General features: G+C 36.2%; 1 protein-coding gene across 2 annotated transcripts in view; it reads left to right on the top strand.

The window, feature by feature from the left end:
* cped1 (cadherin like and PC-esterase domain containing 1) overlaps positions 1–12,745 on the top strand; it is a 99,509-nt gene that overhangs the window by 42,992 nt on the left and 43,772 nt on the right. For both annotated transcript variants that reach the window (XM_088924368.1, XM_088924367.1), the window contains exon 15: positions 410–578. In XM_088924368.1, coding sequence (XP_088780494.1) covers positions 410–578 — 169 coding nt within the window. The remainder of the gene's footprint in view (positions 1–409; positions 579–12,745) is intronic.

Here is a 12,745-nt window from a genome sequence, read left to right as displayed (position 1 = left end):
TCACAAAGCGCTAAGAATTTAAACAATGGCCTTTTTGATTATGTAATCAGTATTCTTTGACTTGCCAGCCTCCTCTTTTTATTTTTATATCCCTTTTGGGGTTTGGGACGATATTTACACATGGTGATTGATGCTTTGCAAGCTCTTCAGTTATATTATGTATTAAAAGACTGAAAAGGACAGCACCCATTGAAATTAGCTAAAACAACAGAAAAATCACAGTTCATTCTAAATATGTGAAGGTGTAATACTTACAGTTCCACGTGCTGTAGTTTCCTGAGAAAAGGTTATCATTATATCATTAAATGCAATGAACTCTGCATGCAGTGTATTTAGTCAACTGATAGATCTGAGAGATCTTTTAGAAAATCCTGAAATATCTCCAAGGCCCATTTGATGTTTTCCACAGAACTGCAAACTACCCTGTGGGCCTGGGAAACAGCAGAATAAGTATCCTGGTGGTGGATGAGTCGCAAGCAGAACCTGTTGTCATGACAATTTACACTATCAACATTTACAGAGAAAACCGTCCCAGTCTTCCAGTGTTTGATGACTATGTGATGTGCGGATTTGTACAGGTATGTGGATTCACATGTTTTTGTATGCGTGAGCTCCTACAGAGTTTACTTTTTATTAGTTGAGAAGGTTTTGCTTTGAAGGACTTTATTAAAGAACTTAAATATGTATTTTTGCTTTGACACTAAATTTGTTCGTACATGAAAGCACATTAACAAGTTAGAATATTAATATCTGACAGTATCACAAAAGTTTAGAAAAGTGAAAAAGAAGGTACAGTACAAGTTAGGAGAACATTTTTAAGAATTAAGTGAGCTTGCAGAAAGCTGAAAAATTTCCTTAATGTCTTAAGTGAACACTAAGTATATTTGCAGTACTGTTTTATGGTTTATTTGATTATTGTATTGTTCCCTTTGCTTGTATTATTTTGCTTCATTTTGCATGAGCACTATTAGCCTGTACTCTGCCTTCAAGTGTAGTACACAGATACTTTTCATGTCTGAAATGTGTAGCTATAAAAAAGAATATATATTTTTAATTGTATTCCTTGATTGTGAGCATATGGGTATGTTCCTTTCATGTGTGTAATATGTAAAGAAAGGCATTTTTTAAGAAGTAAACAAAAACAATTCTAGTAGGTTTTTGTAATAGGAATGAAATTCCTTCACAATTTCACAAATGGTTGTAGTTAAGAAAAAGTTTCATTGGGCTTTTTTATTTTAATTGATCATTAAGCACTATTTGAGAAGTAATTAAAATGCGATATTAAATCAAAAACTTTTTGAACATCGTGAAAGGTTTTCTAATCCTTTTTCAGTGTACTGTATGTGGCAGACAGAAGCTGAAATATATGAAAAGATAGTCATCAGAGGCTGATTTCATGATGACATTTCGGCCATATCTATATTTGAAATCTAGCACCAAAGTTAGAATTCTGCAGTGAAAAGAGTACCAGCAGAGCCAAAACTTTCTGCCTACATTCAAGTGTAATATATTATACTACACAGGAAAATCTTAGCCTGTGGTTTGGATTGTGGAAAGTCCATTAAAGAAGGGTTACATGTAAGACAGATTTCATGGGTCAGTTACATAAAAGAAGCAAAAAATAAAGAATAAAGTGTAGAATGACATTGGGCAAACATAGAAGCAGTCACAGTCATCTGGATAGCTGTGCGGGAAGTCAGTAATGTCCATCTGCTTTTTTCTTTGCTTAGTTTTCTGCAAGAGGTAAAAATGCATAGCCTTAGACGTCAGACATAATTTCTTTATTGTTGTTCATTTTCATTCATTTTTGTTGACACATTGAAGATCTGCTGAAAAATGTAACCTGAATAATGAGTTTATTCCACTTGGTACAGACTGAGTTGATGCATTTTAACAGGACTTGAGTCGCATTTCCTTTGATATGACCTTAGTGTTCCTATTTTCACCTCTTAGGTCAGCAATGGCATTCAAGTGACTTTTACTGTTTAAGTTGGTGCTCTTAAATATTGAATATTTCAGTATTTTAATATCTAATTCAACAAGCATTTCATTTGATTTATATTTTTTCATATCTTTTCTCAGTTTGTATAAACAAAATAATGTTAGGCTCAATTCCCAATTAATTTTTACATACATAAGTAGGGTATTTTGAAGACTTAACATAAGTGAAGAAATTAAGTAAATTAGGCATTTTGGGACTTTACAAAAAATTCTGTTATTTTTACAGAAATAACATTTTTGGCTGTTTAATGTAATTAATGTGTAACAATGTTCAAAGGGACAAAAATACATGAGAATTTCATTAGTTTGTTATAAAAAACATGAAAAAAGTCTCACTTATGTGATATACATACATAACTTTGTTGTATTTAAAATTAGAATTCCTTTTAATCGGTCAACGTGTTAAAGATATAATTGAGCTGTTTAAAAATAAAGTCAGTGTTACCCATGGATCACTTCACATCTTAAATGTGAATATATCCTGTTCAGAAATATCTGGGATGTGAAAAGTAATCTGCCCAAATCAGATCAGCCAGTCTGCTCATTTTTTTAAAAATTGTTGAAGTTATATACTTTATATCCTTTCCAAATCCAAGTGTAGTGACAAGTCACTTCTGCTGAACCATCATTTAACATGTGTGAGTGGAACATGGTCTGTTTGGCCCTGGTGTTCTGCAAAACAGCATGATAATCCCTTCACAGTAGAGACAGCCTTTGTAATGTAGAAGGACAAACCATGTGTCTCTCCGTTTGCTTTTTGAATCAGCAACCCTCCTTGTCTTAGAAAGAATAAAGTGGAAGGAAGATGCAAGGAATCTGTAGTGATCCACCACTCTCACACCCCTCCTGCTTCAAAGCAGGCACCTGTTTCAGCAACAGCAAGAAAAACACAATCTAATATGGCAGCAATCTCTGCAAACACTTCACTGGGCACAACTGTTGACCTTCACAAGTAGGCAAGGTTGCTGTTGGTGGGGTGGTCTGTACTTGCTGTGGGATTAGTTCTTAATTCTAATGCATTGAGTTTTTTTCTCTGTTTCTTTCATGTATAATCCCATTTGGATATTCATGTTTCACTGCAAGCTGATACCATGGATCAGAGACATGTGGTTAGGGAGGACTATTGATGGATAGATGTGGTTTTCCATTAGATGACAGTTCTTGTATGTTTGAGTTGTTTTTCAGAGATGTGTGCTCTGTTGATCACAGGAGACACAATCTTTGGTGTTTCTAAGGTTTGTTCTATGTTCTTCTTCTTGCAATACATGGATATCAATACCATACTTATGTGGGATTGCTGCTGGGAAGAATTACTGTGAATCTCAGGGTTTTAAGTGGCTTGACATAAACAAGAAAGAAATTGACAATCAAGGCAGTGTTATACCCTATATAAATGAGTTTTGCAGCAAGCATAAGAAGGGTTTTTGAATTTCATGGAAGAGCTTATTGGGGAATTCTAATCAAACCTCTAAGGAATCCCATCTCTTATTTAAGTGTACTTTTCAACCTTGATTTTATCTTAGGCAAAATAGTATTTTTGTTACAACACGTGTACACAAAAATTAAACTTGAGGTTTAATGCCAGAGTTCCCTTGTTTTTCATTGTTCTCGTGTTCTGTAGTACACAGAGAAAAGTGCTATATTCCATTAAAATAAAAATATTTTGGATTCAAAATTGCAAGTCTCTCTTTGTGTAATAAATTAAAATTCTGCAAAACAGAACTTGAATAACTGCTTGTATTTTCTTTTCTGTGTGTTATACTTAGGTAGAAATTCAACAAATAGAACTCGACAAATGCATTTGAGAAAAACTGTATAACATTGATATGTTTCCTTCACGTGTGCTTTTTATTTGTCACAAGAACATAAGAATGTTTACAAATGAGACGAGGCCATTCATCCCATCTAACTCATTTGATAGTAGTTAATTGACCCAATGTTCTCATCCAGATGTTTCTTGAAAGTTTCAACAGTATGGCTGGGTAGCTTCTCCTGTACTCCCACAACCCTCTAGGTAAAGACGTGCCTACTGATCTCAGTTTTAAGTGCATTTCCAAACAGTTTCAACTTGTTCTCTAGTTTGTGTGTTCAATATCCATTTTAAGGTATTCACTGGGTTGACTTTGTAAATGGCCTTGAGAATTTTGAATACTTGGATCAGCTCACCTTGTAGTCTTCTCTGTTCAATTTTGTATTGTGCACAATATTCTAAATAAGGTGTTACTTAGAATTGAGTCTCAAGGTTCTTAGAAAGGTCTGATTTTTCTGGAATGCGCTGCTCTCACTACTGTTTTGCAGAAACAGTGAATCACTTAAAGTCAGGAAATGAACGAGTGGTTGAGAAAGAATTAGAATCCAGGCTGTTTATGCTCATCCCTGTGACCACAGCACAAAAAAGATCTCCCACAGTATGGAAGCGTTTGGCAGCAGAGCATGAAAACAATGTGACACTGATCAAGTATGTGAAAAGCCATACACACAAGTAACTGAGATAAATATTTTTCTTGTTCCCAGCATGGAACCCAATCAACTGTTAATTCTATATGCATTGTGTGGTGGAGTAGGATGTGGAAGGCAATGCAACGCTTAACATGTTGGAACTGAATATTATTCATCTACAATGAAACTTTGAGTAAACACAGATAAAAGAAACATTTGAGTACATGATTCTGCTGTATCTGAGGTGGTCGTGGCTTTGCAGGAATCATGAGGCACTTTCCAATTTTGAAACTACTGTAAGTGAAAGGTTGACTCATTACCACTGATCTAAATATCTGTACTGAAGAAATAAATTCAATGACTACAGCATCTTCAGGCACAATGAAGAATGGCACTTCATTGAGTACCTTCTCTTATTCGAGTCTATTGCGATCGCAAGTAAGCCTATGTCCAACTCAGGGTGGTACTCCTTTGTAAAAAGCAATAAGCTAAACACAGTGTTGGCTGCACCTACTCAGCATTTTAGTTAGCAGTAAGCCAAAGTTTCTGTGATTCGTTAACCACGGTGTAATTATATGCAAATGGAATAACATTAAAAATGTACCGCTTCTTAACAGTAAAACATTATTTACACCATACCACAAAGGAGGTTTAAAGCTACAGAAATGCAATTAATCTTATCAAGCGCCTTTCTTTCTTTGGACCTTTAGAAACCTAATAGATGTTATGAAACATATACAATATTAGACATATATTAGAAATATATATAATATATAAACATATTAGAAACCTATATGTTATATTTATTGCTTTGCAGCCTACGCGTGCTGATGCATCTACCTACTTAAACTAATATATGCTATTATATAATAATGGCTTAAACTCCCGTGCTTGTCCTGCTTTAGAGTGAAACAACCACCATGTGTTACCCTCGTAGCTTAAAGCATAACCTCCCTTCATTATTCAATATAAAAACTACAAAAAAACTATTTCCAAAAAATCCTTTAAACAGCAGGAGATCATACCAAGATTGTGATGTTATGATGAGACTAATGAGATACCCCAGACTTTCAGACATGTTTCAGTTGAATTAATATTATTCTTTCAGGTCATGTCGTCCAAATCCAGAACAAAACTAAAACATGTTGCTTTTAACATGAGGCAGATGATAACAGCGATCTTTATCCTGAAGGCAGCATGTGCTAAGTGTTTCATTTATCAAAACTTAAAAACTGAGAGATCACATGGCACACATAATACTGCATGACCCAATAACTTCATGCAGTGTCAGGTTTTTACAAATATAACAATGTTTTTTTATAGATACGCACTATATTAGCAATTTTCCATTCATCAATATCTACACAAGATTGTTACTTATTATCATTTACTATAACATCTGTTTCTTCTTACTGTAATTAACCTATTTGTTACAATATCAGTCTTTGTAGATAAATACAACTGAAGATGGACTTTCTTTAATATTAGATTAACACACATTTGCTTAGAAAGCTGCTTTGTTCATGGAAATTATTGCAGCCATTTTAGATTTCGTATTCTTTTTCAGTACAGTATGCATGTATTTTTTATAGCCTAGAAATTGCTTCTTACTTGGCATAAGCTGTATGAATACTCAATTTGGTTGAATGCCTTGAAAAAATGATATTTGTATTGCACAGCATGAGCCTAGAAAGATGGTCATAGATACTCAATTATGGAAGTATAAATTGTGTATACATTTAATTGAAACCATTTATTAGGGTTGCACAAAAGCACAGATTTCATGGAACGAACAAGAATGCTAAGTGGCTTGGAAAATATTTTTACTCATATAGTGAAATTAAACGTCTTTCTTGCTTCCAAAGAGTGAATGTGACAGGCAGCTGTTGATGACAAACCAATTTTTTTCTTCTTTCTTCATTTCTGCTTACCACAACTTGTCTCCAGCACTGGAATCACTTAAAAAAAAGACATTCCTTTGCTTTATTTGTGAAGTTTTGTTGATGTTCTGTTGTGTACATCCTGACATTTTTTAAACATTAATTTGTCTGCATTGGTCAAATTATTGTGATGGTTTCTAAGTGTTTTTTATTAGAACAACATTAGATGTATCTGGTTTTCTACCAGCAATTTCCAGAACAAGATCATCTTCTACTTTATTGGCATCCTACAACAAGGGGGAGGAGGTGGAGGAATCATGAATTGAACCCTGCAGTTATTAAAAAGCAGTAAGGGCCTGAAAAATATGGGAAGAAATTCAGGGTGGTCCGCTGTGAAAAAAAAATGTGTGTGTTTTAATGTTTTCCAACTGCACATTTTAGAATCAGTTTCAGACTTGTTTTTATCCACCACAATCACAGACTGAAGTCCTTTCAATGTAGGCTGCATCTTTTCATGTTTGCCTTAGACAAAAATTGCCCTTTGGAAGTGAGTCAGTATTTGACCAAAAACTCAGTAGATGGCAGGCATTGTGTTTACATTATTTGGCAGGTGTAAGAGTGTTTCTATCTTATTAACTGAGTAATTGTCTCAGTTGGAGGTAAAACCAAACCGTGTGAAAATACATTCTTGAGATATATATTTTGGTATTTTCCAATGTGCATTTTTGTCACTGAAACTCTCTTCACTTGTACTTATACATGTACAGTTGGATTCATCTCAGAGGATTCATGACGTGTAATGCAGTTCTATAGCAACGTTGTGTCCAAGTAAAAGGACAGAGCAAAATTGCATGCATCTTAAAGAGTTTCCTTGACTCGCTCCCTGAATTTTAAAGAGCAAGAAGAATTTTAAGAAACATGCAAACAATAAGTGCATCAGGATTTAGCATTATACAGAAGCCATTGACAAATCTCATTGTAAGAGAGAAAATTTTAAGAACGTTTATCCCTGAAGGAATCCTCAGTGCAGTGTTCTCTTCTGGTTTGGTAAGAGTTTTTTTCCCTGTGTTACACAACCCTTTTTGGATAAGGACTTTCATGAGTGCATTTAAGGCTTTTGTGGTACAAGCTATGACCCTGGCCAGGGAACTTGATTCAAATATATTTAGTTTTGCTCCATATGCACTGTAGGTTGGAACAGGGCCACAGGAAAAGCTATGAGATTTGTTCTTTTAGAATTGTTTCAGGGATGGAGAGAGGCAGTGAGAATTTGGATACAGTTGATTTAAAAGCTACAACAACAAACTGGACAGAGCATATAATGACCTACATAAAGCAATACATTACAATAAAATAATTATTTTATTTCTTTGTGTTACAGTATGCGAAAAAACATCCATCCATTAACCACAAAGTAGAACAGAGAGCATATAAATACCCTCACCCTGGATGTGATGTCAGTCCCTTACAAGACAACTGAGAAAGGTTTAAATAACCTTTTAGAAAAATTATCATTTTACATTCAGTGATTCATGTTTTGTAAGCTATGCAAAAACAAATCTACAAATATTTCATATTAATAATGAAGTAATAAACAGGGACTAAACCTAAACATGACAAGCATATTTAAATAAATTACACAAATTGGCTTCATTACAGTGTTGTCCTCCAAAATGATAGCTGGTGTGTGGTGAGCATACTGGCACACTTTGTCACTTCATCCAGGTGGGGCTACACATTGGTGGTAGTGGAGGAGAGTCCCCATTACCTGTAAAGCGGTTTGAGTGCAATGTCCAGAAAAAGATTTTTATTATTAAATAAGTACCTAACACACAATGTTTCACTGCAATTATTTACAGTTCTTTAAAAATTCTATATCCATGAGTACTATACTCCTGCATTCCGTAGTCATTGAAAAACACAAAACTCTAGCTGGACACTAAAGTAATAACAGTGACACTAAAAAGGTGAAAAGAGATAAGGTTTGTAGAAAGAACTTCCCTTTGCAACAGTGCTTTTTTTACCCATTAGTAAATAGTGACAATTTTCCAGCTCTACATCTGTCATCATTACTAGTTCATAAGGAAACTGCATTTCAAAACTATGCCATTCAGCTGCCATTCAACCCTGAACAAAGTGTAATAATTCTACAAGTATTATGTTTATCTTGGCAGCTTTAGAATAATCACAGAAAAATGGGTCCATATTACTTCAGACTAGGTTACAACATTTTGTTTGTTCTTTCAGAGAAAAAAAGTGAGTATAAAGGTTAATGGTTTGTTAATAGAGCGGCATATCCTGTCTGCCATGTACTGTATACTCATTGCACTGACTCTCCAGTACATGTGCAAACAATATTTAAATATCATTGTTTGGGGTAGCCAAATGTTTGCATTTCCCATCAAAAGTTTTTACTTTATAAGTTTATTATAGGTTATTACACCCTATTACTTAATTTGAAACAATGGGATGTTCTTTTAATGTTAAAACATTTTAAACTGTCTGTGACAGAGTGCTTGTTATTTTTTCTTTCTTTCTAAATGTGAAATACTTCAATACTTCCCCTACCCTTCTGGTATGTTTGAGAGAGTGTTTGTGATACGAATGAAGTGTGAATGATACTTGCCCTTTTTGTTGTTCCCCTAAAAGCACTGCAGTGTTTCCCCAGTGGAGTATTGTATTGTATTGTTTTGTGTTGATCAAGATGGCCACCAGTCACCTTTCCTGTTTGTAGTATCACACAAATGATCTTAAAGGGAAAGGTTGCTGGTGAGCCATCTATAAATAACCGATGTAAGGTTAGTTGTTTTTGTTTAAGTGAATATATCACAGTTGCATGACTGGTCAAATTTATAAGTTATTTTGGGATAGATAAATACTTTATTTTGATCAATCTGCCCATCTCTGTTAACAAAAATGTGAGCGAGTCCCTTTAAGAGGATGGTCCTTAGAATAGGAGGGGCTATAAAAGGGACTGGAGAGCTCAGTATGGAGGAGGGTGCCTTGGAGGAAAGATGTGGAGAGTATGCCTGTGAGGGGTTTTTTTTATCCTTATTTTTTGGCAATAAATCCAGTTTTGTTTGCATTTGAAGACTGCTGTGTGGAAGTTTCTTTTCTTTAGAGCCAAACCTGGTCGCTTGGCCGGTGACACTGTCCTTTATCTAATGTCTCACATGAGGAAATAGTGATGGCCGAAGATCCAGGTGATCAAATAGATGTACTGATTTGTAGCTCAGACTACACCACTTCACAGTTAAATTGTAAAGTCATCCTTTTTAGAACATCTGTACTCAAAAGTGACCAGATAATGCTTAGTGGTGCAAACACGTATGGCTCCTGAATTAATGGAGATGGGACATAGTCAGTCTGGGCCTCAGGACAGGATAAATAGAACACACAGTTTCAGGGAGAACATCCGAGACTGGGGAAAAGAAGTGCTGTGTAAGACAATAGTCCTTGGACAGACGAAGAGACCAGAATCTGTCCAGGAATTGGAACACTACAGTAACTGGACAAGGTTCTAGGGTTTGAGGAAGATACCTGTTGTCTTATACATAGGGGGAAATAAGGATCTACTGATTTCTTGAATCAAAAGGCTAGATATATCTTTCATTCCTTAGTGGTGCAGATTTGGAATAGGGAAGTAAGTTCACATTCATTTAACATCTGTTTAAGAGAGTGATGTACTTTCAGGCAGAATCCTTTTTTATGATAAGTTCAAATATTGTTTTCAACAATCTGTTTGCTTGGTTTTCCTGCTGTGTATATATATGCTGCACTTTTCCCGTCTTATTTATTATCAAGGTTTAGCTGTTGTAATAAAGAGTTTAGAGCATATACAGTACACTGTAGAAAGATTTTACTTGTGGGGGAGGTGAGAAGTCTTAGCCTGTCTAAAAGATGTGGTTTCCTTTTTACTATTTGCTTAGCAGACACCATAATCTAGGATGACTTCACTGGCTTTATGACTGTCATGAAATTGTGAAAAACTCAGAATCCTGGTCTATAAAAAAGGAATTGAAAGCATGGGTATATATTTTTTTGCTCTCATTCCAAGTACATTAAGAATTTTGGTATCATCTGTGAACTTGACTTGTTTAATAACTAAACCAAAAACTTGATCACAGATGTAAATTCTGAACAGCAGTGTCCCTGATACATATCCCTATGATACCACTAATTACAACACCCCCAATTTAAGCATTCACACCTTAACTCTCTGTTTTCTATCCATTAACCAGTTCTTCATCCAAAGACATGCATTACATTAAATGCGTACTGCCTACAATTTTAGAGTTAATTTTCCATGGTGAACATTATCAGCAGCCTTCTGAGACTTTGAGTATGCCATGTCATATGCTGTTTTTTTATGTATTACTGATGTTGGCTGTTCAGAGAACTGTAACAAGTTAGCTAAGATTTTTATAGACCCATGTTGGGATTTCTGTTGCCATGCAGTTGATCCTCTGTTTTAGGTCTAATCATATATTCAGTAGCATTATTGTACATGTAATAGAAGTAAGATGGGTTGGCTTCTCATAGGTTCACTTTTGTTTCCCTTTTATGGGCACTACCTTAGCAATGCTCCATTAAGCCTGTCTTCATCATCTTTTGGATGATGTTGGCCACCTTGGCTCTAGGCAGAGAGCATTATAATGTCACTTGAAGGGAACTTGATGCATAGCTCAGTTCTGTTTTTGAGAATAGAGAATGGTGTTCTAGGAGCATGTGCCTGGAGATCCCAAGCTTTGAGTCTGTATTTCTAGGTCTTCCAGGTCTTGTAGTGGAGCAAACTTAATAGTTAGGTTCTCAAAACAGACTGCTGGAGTTTACTTCTGTTGACAACCTTTTGACAGACTTTGGTACTGTCACGGACGTCCAAAGGGACTAACCGTGGGGAGCAGGAGAGCGGAAAAGACCCATATGCGTAGCAGCGAGACGGGGAAAAGGCCCGGGCTCAAAGTGCAAAGAGTTCAGGAATGCCGTATAGAAACCTATGCCCTCAGGGAGCGGACGTGGGGCGCCCTGGTGCAAGGCGGGTCTCAGGACATCCGAACGTCAATGCTGAGCGAGGACAGAGTGCAAGACCTGGAAATATATAGCCCAAGGGAAAGAGAGGGACAGGAAGGACAGGAGACCGGAAACTAGGGACAGGACAGAGAAGGAGCGCCCTCTGGCTGCAGAGGGCGTGACAGGTACGGTACGGTTGTATGAAAGCACTTGTCTTAAAAATAATAGCCCCTGCTCCTGCATGTCTGGGTGTCCAATTCTTATCTGCAACAACACCATGCATTGACATGGAGGGAAAGTTATCTGATTTTCTTTAACAGCGTAGTCAATTTATTCAGTCACTCTACCCTAGGTATATAGTCAGTAGATGTGTATATAGGACTGACAGATGTTTTTAGGACAGAGGATAAGTTACATGTGAATGGGTATAAATGTATAATTATTGGTTATTGCGATTTGCTTATATTTGTTAGGTAAAGTGGTACCACATTAAGAGACCAGATGACCCATAAGCAAAAGGGACTGAAGCTTACTGTAACCAGTTAAGGATGATGGTGAGGTGATAAACATTAAGATTATATTAAGCATATTGGGACATTTGTGTGAGTGTATTATGAATGTGCCTTATCATGTGAAACATTGCGTAACAAGGTTGCAAAACAGCAAATATGAAACGATCAGAAGAGAACCTGAGATAGAGAAAAAAACAGTAGCCAGCTGTCTGTCTAGTTGATAAGAAAATCTGCTTGCATCTCAGTTACAAGAACAGGCAGGCTACATGCAGAGATTCTGTCTCTCTGAAGAGCTGGTAGGCTTGTAGGGAAGAAAGTCAAGCGAGAGAGGTGCAGAGGTTCTCTGTCTAGACCTCCACCATGTAGAAGCTCCTGTTCCTCCTACTATTAAAGAGTCATTAGCTCTTGGATGTTGCCATGCCTGGTCTGACATTAAGGTAACAGTTGTGGTAGAGCGGATCTGACCAAAAGGGATCAACCAAGAAAAGGTTTATCACTGCTGCCACTAGGGCTACGACTAGAGATAGATTAGAGTTCCTTTTCTTTAAATCCCCCAAAGAGGCACAGTAAAAACAACTGATTACATACAAATCATGGAGGGGATATGAGGTACAGTACACCACAAAGCTTGTGAGAACAAGTTTGGTTATAAATCCCGGAGGTTAGGATTGTTGTGCAACTGTGTTGTGGACTTCTTATCTGGCAGCCTTTTCCTTGCACTCCTTGGTGCAGGGTGCCTTGGATAATGTGGGAAAAACAAAATGTGGGAGGTTATACTATATGCTGGGAAACTAGTATTGTTACAGTGGTATAATTATATTGTCCTGTAATGTTCAAATGTGAACGCTGAAGTTACTCTTTTAACTTACATTTATATGTGATGTTTACAGTAAAGAAATGTTG

Source organism: Atractosteus spatula, chromosome 8, assembly GCF_055471065.1.
Source record: "Atractosteus spatula isolate fAtrSpa1 chromosome 8, fAtrSpa1.hap1, whole genome shotgun sequence".
NCBI lineage: Eukaryota > Metazoa > Chordata > Actinopteri > Semionotiformes > Lepisosteidae > Atractosteus > Atractosteus spatula.
The sequence above is the reverse complement of the archived record's forward strand: the minus strand, read 5'-3'. Positions and strand labels throughout refer to the sequence as shown.